This window comes from Camelina sativa, chromosome 4, assembly GCF_030686135.1.
Source record: "Camelina sativa cultivar CO46 ecotype springtype chromosome 4, ASM3068613v1".
Classification (NCBI taxonomy): Eukaryota; Viridiplantae; Streptophyta; class Magnoliopsida; order Brassicales; family Brassicaceae; genus Camelina; species Camelina sativa.
Window position 1 is genome coordinate 27,394,670 of NC_141883.1, and position 15,452 is coordinate 27,410,121.

General features: G+C 35.9%; 4 protein-coding genes across 6 annotated transcripts; 1 reads left to right on the top strand and 3 right to left on the bottom strand.

The window, feature by feature from the left end:
• Positions 1-28: 28 nt before the first annotated feature.
• LOC104782106 (S-adenosylmethionine synthase 3) lies at positions 29-1,948 on the bottom strand. The gene is made up of 2 exons (XM_010506932.2): positions 1,771-1,948; positions 29-1,522 (listed from the first exon to the last, which is right to left on the bottom strand). The coding sequence occupies exon 2, from the start codon at positions 1,518-1,520 to the stop codon at positions 348-350; it is 1,173 nt and encodes a 390-aa protein (XP_010505234.2). The 5' UTR covers positions 1,521-1,522; positions 1,771-1,948; the 3' UTR covers positions 29-347.
• A 525-nt stretch (positions 1,949-2,473) lies between these two features.
• LOC104782107 (uncharacterized) lies at positions 2,474-4,251 on the bottom strand. Its single transcript, XM_010506934.3, has 6 exons — positions 3,833-4,251; positions 3,551-3,648; positions 3,313-3,384; positions 3,099-3,223; positions 2,864-2,936; positions 2,474-2,767 (listed from the first exon to the last, which is right to left on the bottom strand). The coding sequence occupies exons 1-6, from the start codon at positions 4,134-4,136 to the stop codon at positions 2,663-2,665; spliced, it is 777 nt and encodes a 258-aa protein (XP_010505236.1). The 5' UTR covers positions 4,137-4,251; the 3' UTR covers positions 2,474-2,662.
• Positions 4,252-7,700: 3,449 nt separating this feature from the next.
• On the top strand, positions 7,701-9,490 carry LOC104782108 (transcription factor RAX2-like). The gene is made up of 3 exons (XM_010506935.3): positions 7,701-8,053; positions 8,192-8,321; positions 8,748-9,490. Exons 1-3 carry the CDS (start codon positions 7,918-7,920, stop codon positions 9,349-9,351), a joined length of 870 nt encoding a protein of 289 aa, XP_010505237.1. The 5' UTR covers positions 7,701-7,917; the 3' UTR covers positions 9,352-9,490.
• A 3,589-nt stretch (positions 9,491-13,079) lies between these two features.
• LOC104782109 (uncharacterized) lies at positions 13,080-14,973 on the bottom strand. Of its 3 annotated transcripts, XM_087511619.1 has the most exons (6): positions 14,492-14,947; positions 14,132-14,235; positions 13,838-13,896; positions 13,634-13,750; positions 13,452-13,553; positions 13,080-13,369 (listed from the first exon to the last, which is right to left on the bottom strand). In XM_087511619.1, the coding sequence occupies exons 1-5, from the start codon at positions 14,715-14,717 to the stop codon at positions 13,466-13,468; spliced, it is 594 nt and encodes a 197-aa protein (XP_087367745.1). In that variant the 5' UTR covers positions 14,718-14,947; the 3' UTR covers positions 13,080-13,369; positions 13,452-13,465. The 3 variants fall into 3 exon arrangements, with proteins under 3 accessions (XP_087367745.1, XP_019100467.1, XP_010505238.1); XM_019244922.2 differs by lacking the exon at positions 13,838-13,896 and having other exon boundaries at positions 14,492-14,973; XM_010506936.3 differs by lacking the exon at positions 13,838-13,896 and having other exon boundaries at positions 13,634-13,747.
• Between the last annotated feature and the right edge of the window lie 479 nt (positions 14,974-15,452).

Genomic DNA, 15,452 nt, shown 5'->3' on the forward strand with positions numbered 1-15,452 from the left:
CACCTTTTCCAGTTCAAAGATTTGCTCATTTGCATGAAATTATGTTTTTTTTTTTTTTTTTTTTTAACATCACAAAGATGGATTTCTTGGTTACACAATCAAAATTACAATACAAGAGAAAAAAAAAAAAAAAAAAGAGCGAAAATTTTCAAAACATAAAACTCAAATCTTTCATTTGCAATCTTCAGGTACCAGATATATGAAGGTGCTGACCTTGTGCTTGCGAAAACAAATGTGAATGCTTCTTTATTCAAGTCTTTTGCAATAATAATGGTATAGTGATAAGTTCCCAGTAGTTGGGGAGTGTCTCAACTCAGTTCTTGCAACTGCCAGCTTTTTGTTACCTTTTAAGCCTTTGGCTTGAGCGGCTTAACCACCTCCCAAGTGAAGTCAGGGTCGTCACGTCCAAAATGGCCATAGGCAGCGGTTTTCTGGAACCGGAAGTTACCTCCCCTCTTCAAGTCGAGGTTAATGGCCATCATTCCTGGCCTGAAGTCGAACGCTTCCTTGATCAACACAAGGATATCCTTGTCTGGGATGGTCCCGGTCTTGTAGGTGTCAACAAACACAGAGAGTGGTTCAGGGACACCAATGGCGTATGATACCTGCACGATACAACGGCGTGCGAGTCCAGCTGCTACCACACTCTTTGCAGCCTGCCTCACGATATATGCACCACTTCTGTCAACCTTGGTTGGGTCCTTTCCTGAGAAGGCACCTCCACCATGAGCACCCCAACCACCATAAGTATCAATGATAATCTTCCTCCCTGTGAGTCCAGCATCACCGTGAGGCCCACCAATGACAAAACGACCAGATGGGTTCAAGTGAAAGATGGTGTTATTGTCAAGGTACTTAGCAGGGATAACCGGCTTGATGACATGCTCCTTCAAGTCAGCAGCAATCTCGTCGTTGGTGACAGTTTCGTCATGCTGGGTTGAGATGAGAACAGTGTGGACTCTAATCGGAATCATAGCTCCACCATCGTTCTTGTACTCAACTGTGACTTGAGTCTTACCATCAGGCCTCAACCAAGGACAAGTCTTGTTCTTCCTCACTTCAGTGAGCTTAGCACCAAGCTTGGTAGCTAGGACATGAGTCAAAGGCATAAGCTCAGGTGTCTCATCAGTAGCATACCCAAACATATGTCCCTGGTCACCAGCTCCAATATCTTCAGGCTTCTTGGTCAAATGACCATGAACTCCCTGAGCAATGTCAGGACTCTGTTGCTCAATGTTAACCAAGACATTACATTTGTCAGCATCAAGACCAACATCAGCAGAGATGAAACCAATTTCCCTACAAGTGGATCTAACAATCTTCTCGTAGTCTACTTTGGCAGAGGTTGTGATCTCACCAAACACCATCACCATGTTGGTCTTGGTACATGTCTCACATGCCACTTTGCTCTCAGGGTCTTGCTCTAAGCAAGCATCGAGGATAGCATCAGAAACCTGGTCACAGAGCTTGTCTGGGTGTCCCTCATTGACGGATTCAGATGTGAATAGGAACGTTTCCATTTCTACACATACACACAACTCATCATCAATACCAAGTTGGTATTACCAACCAAAAAAAAAAAATTGTATAGCTCCACCGACACAATTAAATCCACCAAATTCAGATCAGATTTGAACAATTAAGCTAAAAAAAAACCAAATCAAACAGCTTCGAATCGTCAGATCTAACACTACAAACCATGGATTTCCAAATCGAGACCTAGAAATCAAAACTTACAGATCTAACGAAGGAAAGAGGAAGGAACCAAACCTGATTAAAAACGAAGTAGGTAGAGAGGGAGAGAGACTTCTCTGGGATACAAGATCTGGAGAAAAATGAAAGCGAGAGAGAAGAAGAGAGAAGAGATTTTATATTGAGAGAACGAGTGAGAAAAACTCGGCGGGTGACTCGGGGGAGTTCGACTCGTTCTTCTGTGTTTGGTTTGCCCGCTCTTCTCTCACCTCTCTTCGGTTTATATTGTTGGAGATGCTCTGATCACGTGTTTTCTGGTGTACTGTGTTCTGATGTTTTAAAACCGTTGATCTCGAATGTAAGGGAGGAATGAACGGTGAGATGTTAGGTAACTTATGTAATCTCACCAACCCCGTTGTCGTAGGTGTGGGTGTGGTTGGTGAGATAAGAGTATCCGACCCGGACATCGACATCGGTAAACGTAACCCGAACCGGATCCTTCGGGTTAACACACATGGAACATGCTTGCCAAATCATGGAGTGGTTTAGATATTTTTGTTAATTTGTTCTTTTTATATTTTTTATACTTTTCATATTTAGGTGTTGGTTGGTGAATGGTATTTGCTTATTAACTTTTGTTTTAAAAAATAGTTATACGATGATTTGATCGTTAATTTTTTGTAGATCTTGTTTTACTTTTTAAATTTGTAAAAGTGAATTTCCCAAAAGATAAAAATCTAAAAGCTAACAAAAATCATCATTATTTTTAATAAATTGCAAGTTTATAACAAAAAAAAGTGTTAATATATAAACAAGACACATAAAAATTCTCAGTAATTTGCCTATATATCTTTTTTTATTAAAATTACAACACTTTTATACGAATACAAAAGTAAAGAAAAATGATTGTGTTGTTGTGGTTGCAGCTATAGAGTAGAAAACATATGAGAAGAGGTCAGTAAAAGAACAGTCAGTAACTGAGACCGAGCTGAAGGCCGAAAGCAGCATGGACGAGGAAAAGCGTCATTATCCCACTCCCAAGGATCCCGTGTACGTTCCTCAGTTCAGGTTTGTCCTGCACATTTTTGAAACAACTAGTTTCTTGATCTTGGAAACTACATCAATGACTAAGGTTTTCACATTGCAAAATCCGGCATTGTACTTTAATTACCTTGAACAAAGATGGTAAGATTGTTTGAATAGTCAAGAGACCAAGACCAATGAATCCTGTAACAGCGTGCGGGCTACATTACACAAATCCGCAACCATATCAGTGTCGCGCATATTTGAAATCTCATTACTAAGTTAAAAAGAGGTCTTCTTGTTTACCATGAAAACAGTGTTTTGTTTGTTCAAGTTTGGAATCAGTAAATAAGAGTTTACTATGTAAAAAAAAAAGAACACACCTTTCGAAGATGGGTTTATCGGAGGTAAGAAGGGATGTGATACCACCAGTTGCTCCAAGAGCGAAAAAGAAAAACATTCCTGCTAAAAGCTTTGGGTGCAGGTCTTTTGCCTTTGCCTTCTCTTCCTGACATTTTCAAGGACAAACAACGCTCTTTAAACAACAATGGTTCTTGTAATATTATAACCAGATTATTTGGTTAAAAATAGTCTTACAATGTCATCTGAATAACGAATCCGGAAGCCTAAGTATGTTCCATAGCCACCCATAGCAAAAAGAACAACTGCCTGATAGAAAACAAGTAACATATCCAAACCCATCAAACACACAAGACAAATTTCTAAAGAAACTGGTTTTTGGCACACATGTTGTTGTGGAATCTTGCACACATATGAGGGATAAGATTAAAAGAAGCATGAATTGGTTATGAAGCAGTATAGTAATATATATTACCATGTTCCCTGGATGTCCCCAGTGAACAAGCCAGTCAGGTAGATTCAAGGATTGTACAATCTCCACAAAAGGTCCAATAACAGATCTTACAGTTGCAGCTGCCACAAAGACAGATAAAGCTCAGCACAACATTCTTGGACACAGAGCCAAATTTGATTCATACAACTAATGAACACACAAATTGCATTACTTACTTCTCACTAATTGTTACTTAAAGCTCCTAAATTAACATCGTATACATTGAGCGATTACGTTATTCAGATTTAAAGTTTAATATTATACCTCCAGGGAGAGAAGCAACGAGGAGGAGAGGCAAAGGAGAGACTGATAACACTAATGTCTCTTTAATCTCATTCTCATCACCACCTTTTGCTTCAACCTTTTCATCTACGTTATTAATCGAAGAAGAACACGCCGTAATTAACCGGATATTTCTCCGACGAGAGTTAGAGAGCGCGGGAAAGGGAGACGGATTTGAGAATCTGGAGAGACACTGAGTGGAATTAAGTAAACGCGACGCAAGAAACGATGGAGCAGTAGAAGAAATAGGGCTAGAGAGAGCGGAGAATCCGGTGATTGCAGCCATATGAAAGAAGAGAGAGAGCTTAGTGTGTGTCGGTAAAGTGAAGTGAGGAGCGGAAGTGGTAGGGAAGGAGATTTGTCTGATGAGAGTAGTAAAGAAAAGGTGAAGAAAGAGACACGACGTTAATCTTAAACGCGGTCGTTTTTGCACTCTTTTCGCGTGGTCTCAACACGCTCCGATTCCCCACGTGACTCTCACGTGTCTCGTAGAGTGAGCCTAAAATTTTGAGACCTTCTACCTCGTTTAGAGTCTTTCGACAGTTTGTTCTTCACAAAACCAACCATTTACACGTAAACTTGGCCACTAGCTCTGGGCATAATATCCGGTACCGAAGAACCGTACCGGAACCGAACCGATAAAAGCGGTATTGGGTAGGGTTTGGATTAAATAGAATTACCGAATGGACTAAGAGGCCTTGGTAAAATGGACTTCGGTCCAGGTTCGGGTTGTAACTTAAGTATATTGGGCCACCGTTTTAGATATGTTTAACCTAGAGGTCTAATAAGACCTTGACCCACTAAAGCTAGTCCTGGGCATAATATCCGGTACCGAAGAACCGTACCGGAACCGAACCGAACCGATAAAAGCGGTACCGGATTAAGCAGAATTACCGAATGGGCTATGGTTTAATCGGTTATTTTGGTTATATACATGGGTATTTATAATTTTAATCAGTTATCTCGGGTTTTAGTCGGTTATTTGAGTACTTTGGTTACTGAAAATAACCGAACCGATTATAACCTGGAAAAATTTTGGGTTATTTCGGATTTTATATTGGAGTAGAAACCCGCTCCGAACCCGGCTAGTTACTAACCGTATCGAACCGAATTTTTTGTAAATTACCGAATGAGATCTATAGGTATTATACCGATTTACCCGAAACCCGATTAGGTAGAACCGAAACCCGATTGGGTACCCGATTGCCCAGGACTATTGGCCACTGTATGATACAATGATTCCACTGTAATGTGTTGCAGAATTGTTCATTCTTCTAAATATATAGTAGGTATGTATCGAATACTAGTATATTATAATATAGTGTACTTATCAATAATTCATAATCGTAAGCAGTTAACGTCGTCTAACGTCGTCTCAAGGCGATTTTTTCAATTACACGTCTACGTTCAGAGGATCGGATAGGCTCCTATTTGAGTGGGAAATTACGACATATCACATATGCAATTATTGTATGTTTATATAAAAGACCATCTTTATCAATTATTAGATTTGCGTATTTCATAAAATATTGGTCGATAGATTTTGACCTCTCGGTATAATTCATAAAGTCACTAAAAAATATTTTCTTATGTAGGGACTCCACCTCAATAATTATATACGTTAATTATTTTAAAAATGTAACAATAAGAAATTTTGTTGCAATTCACCAGTTATAAACTTTTATTTTATATATATGGAAAGCGCATAATGATAAACTTTTTAGTACTCTGAATTCCAATCTTTTAACGATTTTGCGGCTAGCGGAGGATGAGGCAAAAGCATGGACTTTGGCTCAAACAGAGGATTTAACGGTCGCATCGGCTATTCCTATTGAGGTTGTTCCCCGGGGAAGCAGGGGCTTCAGTGCTCCTAGTTTTTTGGCGAGCTATATTTGTTTTGTCGATAGTTCCTGGAAAGCAACAGACCGTTATGCAGAAAGAGGGTGGTTCTCCACGTCGCCCTATGGTGACGTCCCCACTATGGGAGCTGCCAACCTTCGCCTAGTCTGACCCCTCTCCATGCTGAGATTGAGGCCTTTGTCTGGGCCATGCGATGTATGATTGGAGCGGATAACCAATCTGTTGTTTTCCTCACCGACTGCTCCAACTTAGTGAAAATGGTGTTTTCGCCTTCCGAGTAGCCAGCTTTTACACCTTACTACGAGGACATCCAGGCGGATAAAGAGGAGTTTACTTCCTTTTCATTAGTCTACGTCCCGCATTCTCAGAATGGTAAAGCGGATAATCTTACGCGACGCGCTCGCACAGTTACGCATTTAATTACCTATGTTAACAATCTACCTTCGTATTGGTTTGTTTGAACTAATCTAGTATCTTTGTTGTCAAAAAAAAAACTTTTATTTTACATAATGTAACAGTACTTAAATTAAATGATAAGATATTAGTTTTTTTTTTGCATAATGACACGATATATTTAAATGATTTTTTTGTGGTAAATAATAAACGAAAACATAACATACATTGTTAGAGTATATACTCTAACATACATATGTCAAAAAGTTATACAAATGCAAAAATAAATTAATACTTTTTACTAGGTGATTTCACGTGTAAATGCAAAATTCTGCAATTGTAACAAGGTAGACCTACATACACGAAACATACATACATGATACATTAATCCACAAGTTTCCATTTAATAATCTCACATACATCCGATTTGTCACTGTTTAGCTATATGTTTTTCGTATATGAAGTGTATGCAACCCGGCTACAATAAAGATAATGGATGTGATTGTCTTAGAGTTTAGTTTACTGGTCTGAAGACTGTTAAGTGTTATCTATCTTGTAGTATAAAGAAATGAGTGTTACTAAGTTCTACTAGTACTATATACTTTTCATTGGAAACCCACTTTAATATAGTTTTGAAAAGTGCCACACCAACTTACCAACTTAAACTGCTACGCCATAAACATTCAAATTTATTTTGCCATTGTATACATAAATATGCTTATGTTAGTACTAGTATTATTATATAGATATACACATATTCGTCCCATAAGAATATATGTATGTGTGGTGGCCTCGGGATCAATCACTTTGACAATGTCTTGTGGGAAATGACTTAGTCAAACCTTTCACTTTGGTTTTTTGGAAAATGAGTACACATCACTTTCACCCCTTTCTCTAATTTTTGGTTTAATATCAACTTTTCCTTTTATTTTCTTCATTTTTCTTTTCTTATCGCTTACCTTCGAGCTGTCCATGAAACTATTTCCTTTTTTTTTATTGGTAAGTGTCCGAAGAAAAATAGAACACCATAAAATGTTTGACTAATTGACTCTTGCTTCCATGCACCATTTTTTCGTGTTTATTATTTCACACAGTACAGTTTTGTATTGTATACCATATAATTAATATTTCATGTTGGTTCTGACTTTTGGTTGGTTCGATTTGGTTTAATCCAATGAAGACCCACAAAACCGGTCAAATGGGTCGATAAAACGGTTGTTTTTGGTCTCTTCAAGAGACAAACATGCACGTTCAATCGTAATAAGACATCATAGAATTAAAACTTCTAACCATTTGTCCAATTTGTTTTCTTCCTGCAAACCATTTGTCCAATTTGTTTTCTTCCTGCAAACCATTTCTCCAATTTCTTAAAATGAAAGAGCATTAAAGCACTTAATTAATTGGTACTACTATTTATTAAATTTTTTTTCTAAAGAAATTGTTTTGTTCTTTTTAATTTCTCCACTATTCACAACTTAGACCAGCTGTTCTTGTTTTGCTTTGGTGACCAAAAACACATCTATATTTTTTATTTACACTATTTTCCCCTCTCTCTCTCCTTCTCTACATACATATTATAATAATGAAGGCAATCCACATGGGAGAAAAGAAAAAAGCATTATGGAAAGAAAATAAAAATATAGGTTTTCATTGACTTGGGCGTTTCCAATACATAGAGCAATAAATAGATGTCTTTATCTTTGATAATTACAGAACCAGAGAACACTTTTTCTTTCTCTTCTTCTCTTTCAAAACACAAAACAAAGATCACTCAATAAAAACACACATAGAGAGAGAGAGAGAGAAAGAGAGAGATGGGTAGGGCTCCATGTTGTGACAAGGCAAATGTGAAGAGAGGTCCATGGTCTCCGGAAGAAGATGCGAAGCTTAAAGACTACATAGAGAAACAAGGCACTGGTGGAAACTGGATTTCTCTCCCTCACAAAGCTGGTATTTTCACATCTCTCATGATTCTTGGATTTTTTTTATTTATTTTGTGTGTTTTCTTGGATTTTTAACCTTTGGTGGGTGTCTTGGGTCTTGGTTGATTTTTTTTTTTAATATCATAAATAATATGGTGTTATAAAGGTTTAAGGAGATGTGGGAAGAGTTGCAGACTGAGATGGTTGAACTACTTAAGACCAAACATAAGACATGGAGATTTCACTGAGGAAGAAGACAATATTATCTACAGCCTCTATGCCTCCATCGGAAGCAGGTTAAGCAAGTCTTAAAATAAATAATTATTTTCCAGCATTAATAATCTAAGGCCTTCATAGATATAATAATCTTAAAGATTGGTAAATATTACTCTTGTTTAAATCATGGGAATGAAATGAAGAAAATGGGTATCGAAAAAGAAGAGACTTTGCATGTTTCAAGGAAGCTTCAATCTCAATTGTTTTTTTTCTTATCTTTAATTAAAAAATACTTTATTTCATGATTATAGCTTTTACATACCCACCTTTTGTGCAGTATAATTGCCTCCTTTTGTGGGTATATTCTTTAGTTCATAAGTTAGCCCAAAAAGAAGAAAAAAAGTGAAGCAAATCCACTTTGAAAAGTATTGAAGATTTAAGCTTACAAAATTAATTTTCTTTAGGTTATTGTGGTTACATAAAGGAGTTAATTATTGAAAATGCAGGTGGTCAGTAATAGCAGCTCACTTACATGGTAGGACTGATAATGACATCAAGAACTATTGGAACACTAAGCTCAAGAAGAAGCTCATTGCCACCATGGCTCCTCCTCCAAATCACCACTTAGCCAGTGCTACACCATCATCACCATCACATTACAATATGATCAATACTCTTCTTCCGTATAACCCATCAATATCAACAAACCAACTTCTCACACCTCATCAGGGGATGATGATGACAATGATGGGCCAACAACAACTATTATATCAAGAAGACATGGGCACTTTGGTAAATTCTCCAAACGGAAACAATTTCATAATGAGCCATCAAGAAGACAGCCAGGAGCAAAGTACAAACAAGGGAATAATGTTGTTGAGTGATGTAAGAAGTGGGTCGAGTACAACAAGTACAGTAACAAGAGTGAAGATGGAACATCGTGATCATCATCATCATGAAGAGGATGAGAGATCAATGAGCTCGGCAGTAATTGAAGATTATGGAATGGAGGAGATCAAGCAATTAATAAGTAGTAGCTGTACTAGTAGTAGCAATAGCTTGTGGTTTGATGAAAACAAGACAGAGGATAAGTTCATGTTGTACTATTGATCTCTCTTACCAACTTTGATTCAACCCCCATATTCTCTCTCTTTCTTTCTCAAAACTGAACATGAATTATTAAAGCTTGTTCAAAGAGGGGTTTAAACGTGATTAATGAGTTTAACTTAATATTTTTTTTTATTGTGAATAAGAACTCTCTTTAGACATAATTTGTTGAACTTACAGCTGTTAAGTGAAGTTTCTATAGTGGTCAAAGAACATTGTGATACAAAAATTACTATGGCCTATAAGCTTATATCTATCATGAAAAACATATATGTGATGCATAAGTCTATCATATCATAAAAATGTCGCATCATTTTCTAATAATTTAATTTTTTTTTTCTTCAAATAATTTTATTTTTACTATTTTGAATATTTGTTCTTCGGAACCTTGGAGTAATTAAGTTTTTTTTTGTCAGCGGAGTGATTAAGTTAATTTATAGAAAAAGAACAACACTCATATAGGTTTAAGATATATAACAAATTTTGAAGAAATTATCTATGTCAACTCCATATATGTATAGCTAAATAATCTACCAATACGTTCTAATAAAATCTATATATCATCACACCAAAAAAAAAAAAAAAACTCTTATAACTTGCTTTAAAAAAAATAAAGAATGACAGTATTTGGTATGCTAACTACTTTGTATTGTTCCCCTCAACCTCATTAAGGAATCTCAAAATCTTATCAATAAACACAAATTAAAACACATGCATACATATACTTTATATCTTACCATTTAAATTCTAAAACTAATTCCACTTGCATTTCTTCAAGGTATTATTTTGTTCTTTCCATGCTCTTAAGTATATCCTCATGTATATATATTAACAATCGTTGATCAAAAGGATGACCGATTATATATATGTTATAATTATATCCACCACAACATCTATTGTTGTTATTATTATGGGACTTTAATAATGATATGGATGACAAAAATATATTCCCAAACAACATTATTCTTAAATATTAAAATTTTCGACTTTATAAAGCACAACTCAATCATTTTCTTCCAGCGAAACTGGTCAATCGTATCTGCTGCCTTAAAACTTATCCAAAAACATAAGCAAATTAGTAGAAAAAATTTCAAAATGTTTATTAATGATCTTTCGAATACTTTAGACATCTGTTAGTATGTTTGAGGTTTCTTCCTTTTTTTCTGTTGCTATTTCTTTTTATTGAATAGTGAATATGAAAAAAGCTTGTAAAAACTTCAAGTTTGACTATTGCAAATCTGATGTGACAGAAAATAGACATAATTCCAACATTAGAAATGAACTATAGATAATAAATAATTTATTGATGGTCGAATTTAAAATATAAATCCTAACGCATGATTAATTAATTAGCGACAAACGTCTTTTTTGATACTGGTAAGGTAAGAGAGTCGTACCAAGATTGGGCTCGATATATTACACAATTGTATAAATTAACTTCTCCCTCAGATTTTGTTTTCTTCTTCGACTGACGAATCAGAAAAGAAAAGAAAAAAGAAATCCTCATATATTTGTACATGCATGATCTCATTCATTATATATTTATATGTAGTTTGAATAGTCTGCATTAAGGGAATGAGGAATTAAAGATGGCGTGATTAGAATTTGAGTGGAGAGGAACTTGACAAAAGGTACGACATTGCCTCTCTGTAAAAGATGCCTATCATTGTGCGATATAAACTAATAATTCATTGAAACACTATTACAGCGATCGACTGATGATAAATATTAGTGACAAGAATTAAAGTTTGATATACAATCAAATTATTGCTAATAATTTTTTTTGGAACAAAGGCTATGACTATAAAAAGAAGAAAGGCTATGATTTTGGCTTCTATTGTTATATATGAAAGTCTTAACATGACACGTTTTGCAAAATCCTTTACAAAGAGATAGCTACGGAAAACACAAATTGAACCACGACTATTTCTAGTATTTGTTGGAATTGAGATACAAGGAATAAAGTAAATCCTAGTAAAAGACAAGAACTAGAGTCTATGTTAGTGTTTGAACTTTGACTTTTTGCCCTGACCGGTTTTTATTTTTTAGTTTAGAGTTTATGGTTGTGACATTTTAAGAAGAATGCACATAACATCGTCCACAGACAGTATGCAAGTAAGTTTATCTACAGCTAAATGGTGTTGAATATGTTAAGGTCAGGAACGCTATGCTTACACACAAGATTTTTTTTTACTCCTCTTCCCGAATGCTATGCTTACACAGAAGACTTTTCACTTCTCTTCCAGAAAGCTTAATTCGCGGGATTATGATGTGTCTGTATTTTATAGATTTTGACCATAGTTTTTAGGTTTCTTTTGAGTCTTTTGTTAAGTCCAAGTGTGTTTTTAGAGTCTTTTTAGTCTTTTGTGAGTCTCAACAGGTTTTAGGCTACTTTGGAAGGAAACTGAATGTTTTGGGGATGAAAACAAGCATTTGGAGCCAATTTGGTGAAGACTGATCGGACTAGCAAGCAGATGGAGCAAACAGAGAAAAGCATCCAGGATCGGCTGATCCACATTCGGGATCAACCAGTCCCGTACCCGACTCAAGTTTTCTTTTTTTGTTTTAAACCGACTTTTAGGATTTTATTTTGATATTTAAGTTAGAGGCTCGGCCTCCAGAGACATAAGCTTTATTTTTTGAGACTATTCTGTATTGAGAGCTGGGGGAGAAGATCTCTAATCCTTCTTGACACTTTGGAGAAGATTTCTAAACCCTATTTCTTATTTCTCTTTGCAATTCAATTATGTTTACTTCATCTTTGATTTGCTGTTTCTGTTTCTCAATGTCTGAGTAGTTTTACTGTTGGGTTTCGGGTTTCAAAAGGGGTTTTATGATTCTCTAAATTTAGGTTGTTAGATTTAGGATTAATCTTTTGTGTTTTTCATCTATAGTTGTGCTTAATGCTTAAACTAGATTAGCTACCTAGTTTATGATTGTAGGTTTAATTCATCTAGGCATCAAAAGTGTTGTTGAATTGCTTGAAAAGAACATAGGAGAGCAAGGTGATCCTTAGCCAACGAAAGTTGAAGTTAAGGCACCTTGTGAACAGAATCAAACTTGAACTTATTGCTTGCTAGGATTGCTTAGATTCAAACGACGATTTAGAGTTTTATCAATTCCTTGCATAGATAACTAACACTGCGACAATAGGTTAGTTTTACATTCGTAATTTGAGTTCAAGAACGGTTTCTAATGCTTTCCAGTCTATCAACTAAATTTGTGATTGTAATCCCCTAACTGATTCCCTACACCCAATATCCTTCCTTGATTGCAAAACTCTTATTTATTTTTTGCTTTTAATCGGTTACTGAAACACAATCTTTCTTTTTGCGTTAGCTAAATTCAAATCTATACAATTTTATAGTGCATCGCTTGGTCTCTGTGGATTCGATCCTGAAGTGTTACAACGATACCACTAGATCGTGGTGGAATACACATTGGGTTTAATTGACCTGTTGATCAGACTACTTTAAGGTCATTCAATAGGATCTTCAGACGCTTTTAGTAGTAAGAGTATCGTATTTTTCTGCATCTCCATGAAGAGAATATATCCTATAATCTCCAAGTTATTAATGAAAACATCCAAACCTTTTCAAAATTTATGCATTCCTTGACAGGGCCATATAAGTCAAGCTAGTCCAAATGAAAACCCAATACCCCCATCAAACAGATCTCTAACGAAAATATATCTTGTTATCTAGCTAAACAGGAAAAGCATAAAGAGATTATTAGATCAAAGTATGTATTAGGGGAATTTATAGCAAATGTAAAAGGTTCTGTACAATGAATGATATATAAACACTTGAGGGTTGTGAGTTAGAGCCAATGTTTTGGAGAACTTTGTGAATCACAAGAAATGCCATTGCCAATAAACTTTGTCGACGATGCCACCACCTGTTCGAACCGCAAGGTGAAGCCTTTCTGCAGCCGGAGGAACTCCCCAGAGATATGGAACTGCCACTGTCATTGTTAGTTTCTCTTGTAAACCGCTTGTGCTCTCTTTCTCTGTAGCAACAATCTTTTTAAAACAAAGTAGAAGTTAGTTTAGAAAGAATGTTAAAAAGAGAAAGAGATCGAGTGATTTCATGGAAAGCCCAAACCTCTCCACCATGTTCTAAGACAGTGTCTTCAACAACATCACTAAGCATCTCAACAGAACGGCAGAATCCAATGATACATAGTCTTCTTCCCATATCCAGTCCCTGACATTGTTTTTAATACAGTGCACTACATTATCTGTGTTGTCTAGTTTGAGCAAACCGAAAAAGTAAGCGTTGCGTACGTTTGTAGCTGCGATGTCAAATAGAGCTCCAAGGCATAGACCTTGAGCAGGATCCATGTAAGCACTTTCTTGAAACTTTTGGTGTTTTTCCGGTGATTTGGATCTCCCATGTTTCTTCTGTCACAAAGCATATGATTCAATATAGTCCAAGAAAAGACATATGTAATCAAAATTATGACAGCACAATGGGGATAGTAATTACACCTCCTAAGATAAGAAACCTCGATATCGGTTCTACATTGTTTACTTGTAAGAACACAAATCTGTTATCCACAGCCACGGAATCAAACAAATCCAAACATAAGCAATGAAATGCATACATGAGATGATTTGATGATAGCACAACGGCGGGCAAGTAACAAGACACCTCTTAGGCAAAGACAGAGTCACAATCTCAATCTATATACATTTGAAAACCTGACTAGTTGTGAACTTGTAAGAAGTTCCAAGCAAGAACACAAACAAAAGTGTCAATCAAAGATAATGAAATTTGCATACATGAGAGGAAGATTTGATGCGACGAGGAACCATGTTGCCACCAATCTGAACTAGCCCATCAGAAGTGAAAAGTGTAATCCTTTCTTCAGGAACCCATTCAATGTCTGTAATACAAAACAAATTGCAATACTTCTGATTTTTCAGCAATTATCCCACAGATCACAACTCAGGAATTGCATATGATTCAAGAAATGTCAATAAAGTCTTCAACAATCGTCAAATTACATGATTCAAGAAATGATCAAGTAGCATCATAACATAAAGATTGAGATCAGATCACCCTGATTTGGATTAGATCATATGAAGACCCTAATCTAAATAAGAGTGAGCGAGATGAGACCCTCCCGTAATTAGATTTACCGTTGTTTGCATCGGACCAAGGGAAGAAGCTGAAAGCATCGTCATCGGAGAAGCTACCGTAATGCGAAGCCTTAACAGCGAATCGAGAAGGCCGAACGCGGGAAAAAAGAGATGAGAATCGAGCGGGGGAGGGATGATGATGATGATGATAAGAGTGACGAACAGGAGAGATGGTGAGGTGAGAGGAGAAGGTGGAGAAGAGAAGCGTAGTAGAGGTCTCCGCCATGAGAGCACAAACACAGACAGAAACCACAGAAACAGAGAGACGTGACGTGAGAGGGCGGTGGATGAAGAAGAAGAAGGGGAAAGCAGAAAACAGAGCGAGTCTCTCTACGCCACATGCTTTTTTAAAGCCGATGTTGCCACGTGCCCCCCTCTTGTTTTTATTTTTTCTTCTCTTTTCGTTTTTTTTTGTTTTGTTTTAAGACCGAACTGAACTATAAACAAACGGAACATAATGTTATCTGGTTTATGTCTGTCTTAATGTAGAACAAAGTGCAACACCACGTCACCACCTTTTATCATATGAAACTTTTTTTTTTTTAGTGTTGTTCTCGATATACAATCTTTAAATGGATACGCCATGGCAGTATGGCACCATTAAGAAAACCTTTCCAATTTCCATGTCTTCTGCTTCTGTTAGTTTTTAACTTTTTCCTACAATTAATTAAATATTATTATTTGGTTTTCGATAAAACTTCAACTTAATTAACTTTTCCTTATTGATTTTTCATAATTAAATATTAAATTTTAAATATTGACATTAAGAATATTTTTAATATTATTATTACCGTTTAAGGAAAACGATACCAATGTTTTTTTTGGATTAATGGTTAATTTGAAATAACTTTACTATCACAATTAGTAATATATGAAAGAATTACAATAAATTGTGTAATCACAATTCTATGTGGGAAAATATATTTTTTAATAGAAACTTATAAAATAACATTTTTTTAGA

Excerpts from the sequence above, each read along its gene's own strand:
- LOC104782108 (XM_010506935.3), top strand. The coding sequence starts at position 7,918 with ATGGGTAGGGCTCCATGTTGTGACAAGGCAAATGTGAAGAGAGGTCCA. Across the intron at positions 8,054-8,191 it reads TTCTCTCCCTCACAAAGCTG|GTTTAAGGAGATGTGGGAAG; the intron begins GTATTTTCACAT and ends GGTGTTATAAAG. Across the intron at positions 8,322-8,747 it reads TATGCCTCCATCGGAAGCAG|GTGGTCAGTAATAGCAGCTC; the intron begins GTTAAGCAAGTC and ends TTGAAAATGCAG.
- LOC104782109 (XM_019244922.2), bottom strand. The coding sequence starts at position 14,717 with ATGGCGGAGACCTCTACTACGCTTCTCTTCTCCACCTTCTCCTCTCAC. Across the intron at positions 14,236-14,491 it reads TTGGTCCGATGCAAACAACG|ACATTGAATGGGTTCCTGAA; the intron begins GTAAATCTAATT and ends TTTGTATTACAG. Across the intron at positions 13,751-14,131 it reads GCATCAAATCTTCCTCTCAT|AAGAAACATGGGAGATCCAA; the intron begins GTATGCAAATTT and ends GCTTTGTGACAG.
- LOC104782106 (XM_010506932.2), bottom strand. The coding sequence starts at position 1,520 with ATGGAAACGTTCCTATTCACATCTGAATCCGTCAATGAGGGACACCCA.
- LOC104782107 (XM_010506934.3), bottom strand. The coding sequence starts at position 4,136 with ATGGCTGCAATCACCGGATTCTCCGCTCTCTCTAGCCCTATTTCTTCT. Across the intron at positions 3,649-3,832 it reads CGTTGCTTCTCTCCCTGGAG|CTGCAACTGTAAGATCTGTT; the intron begins GTATAATATTAA and ends TCTTTGTGGCAG. Across the intron at positions 3,224-3,312 it reads TTCGTTATTCAGATGACATT|GAAGAGAAGGCAAAGGCAAA; the intron begins GTAAGACTATTT and ends TGAAAATGTCAG.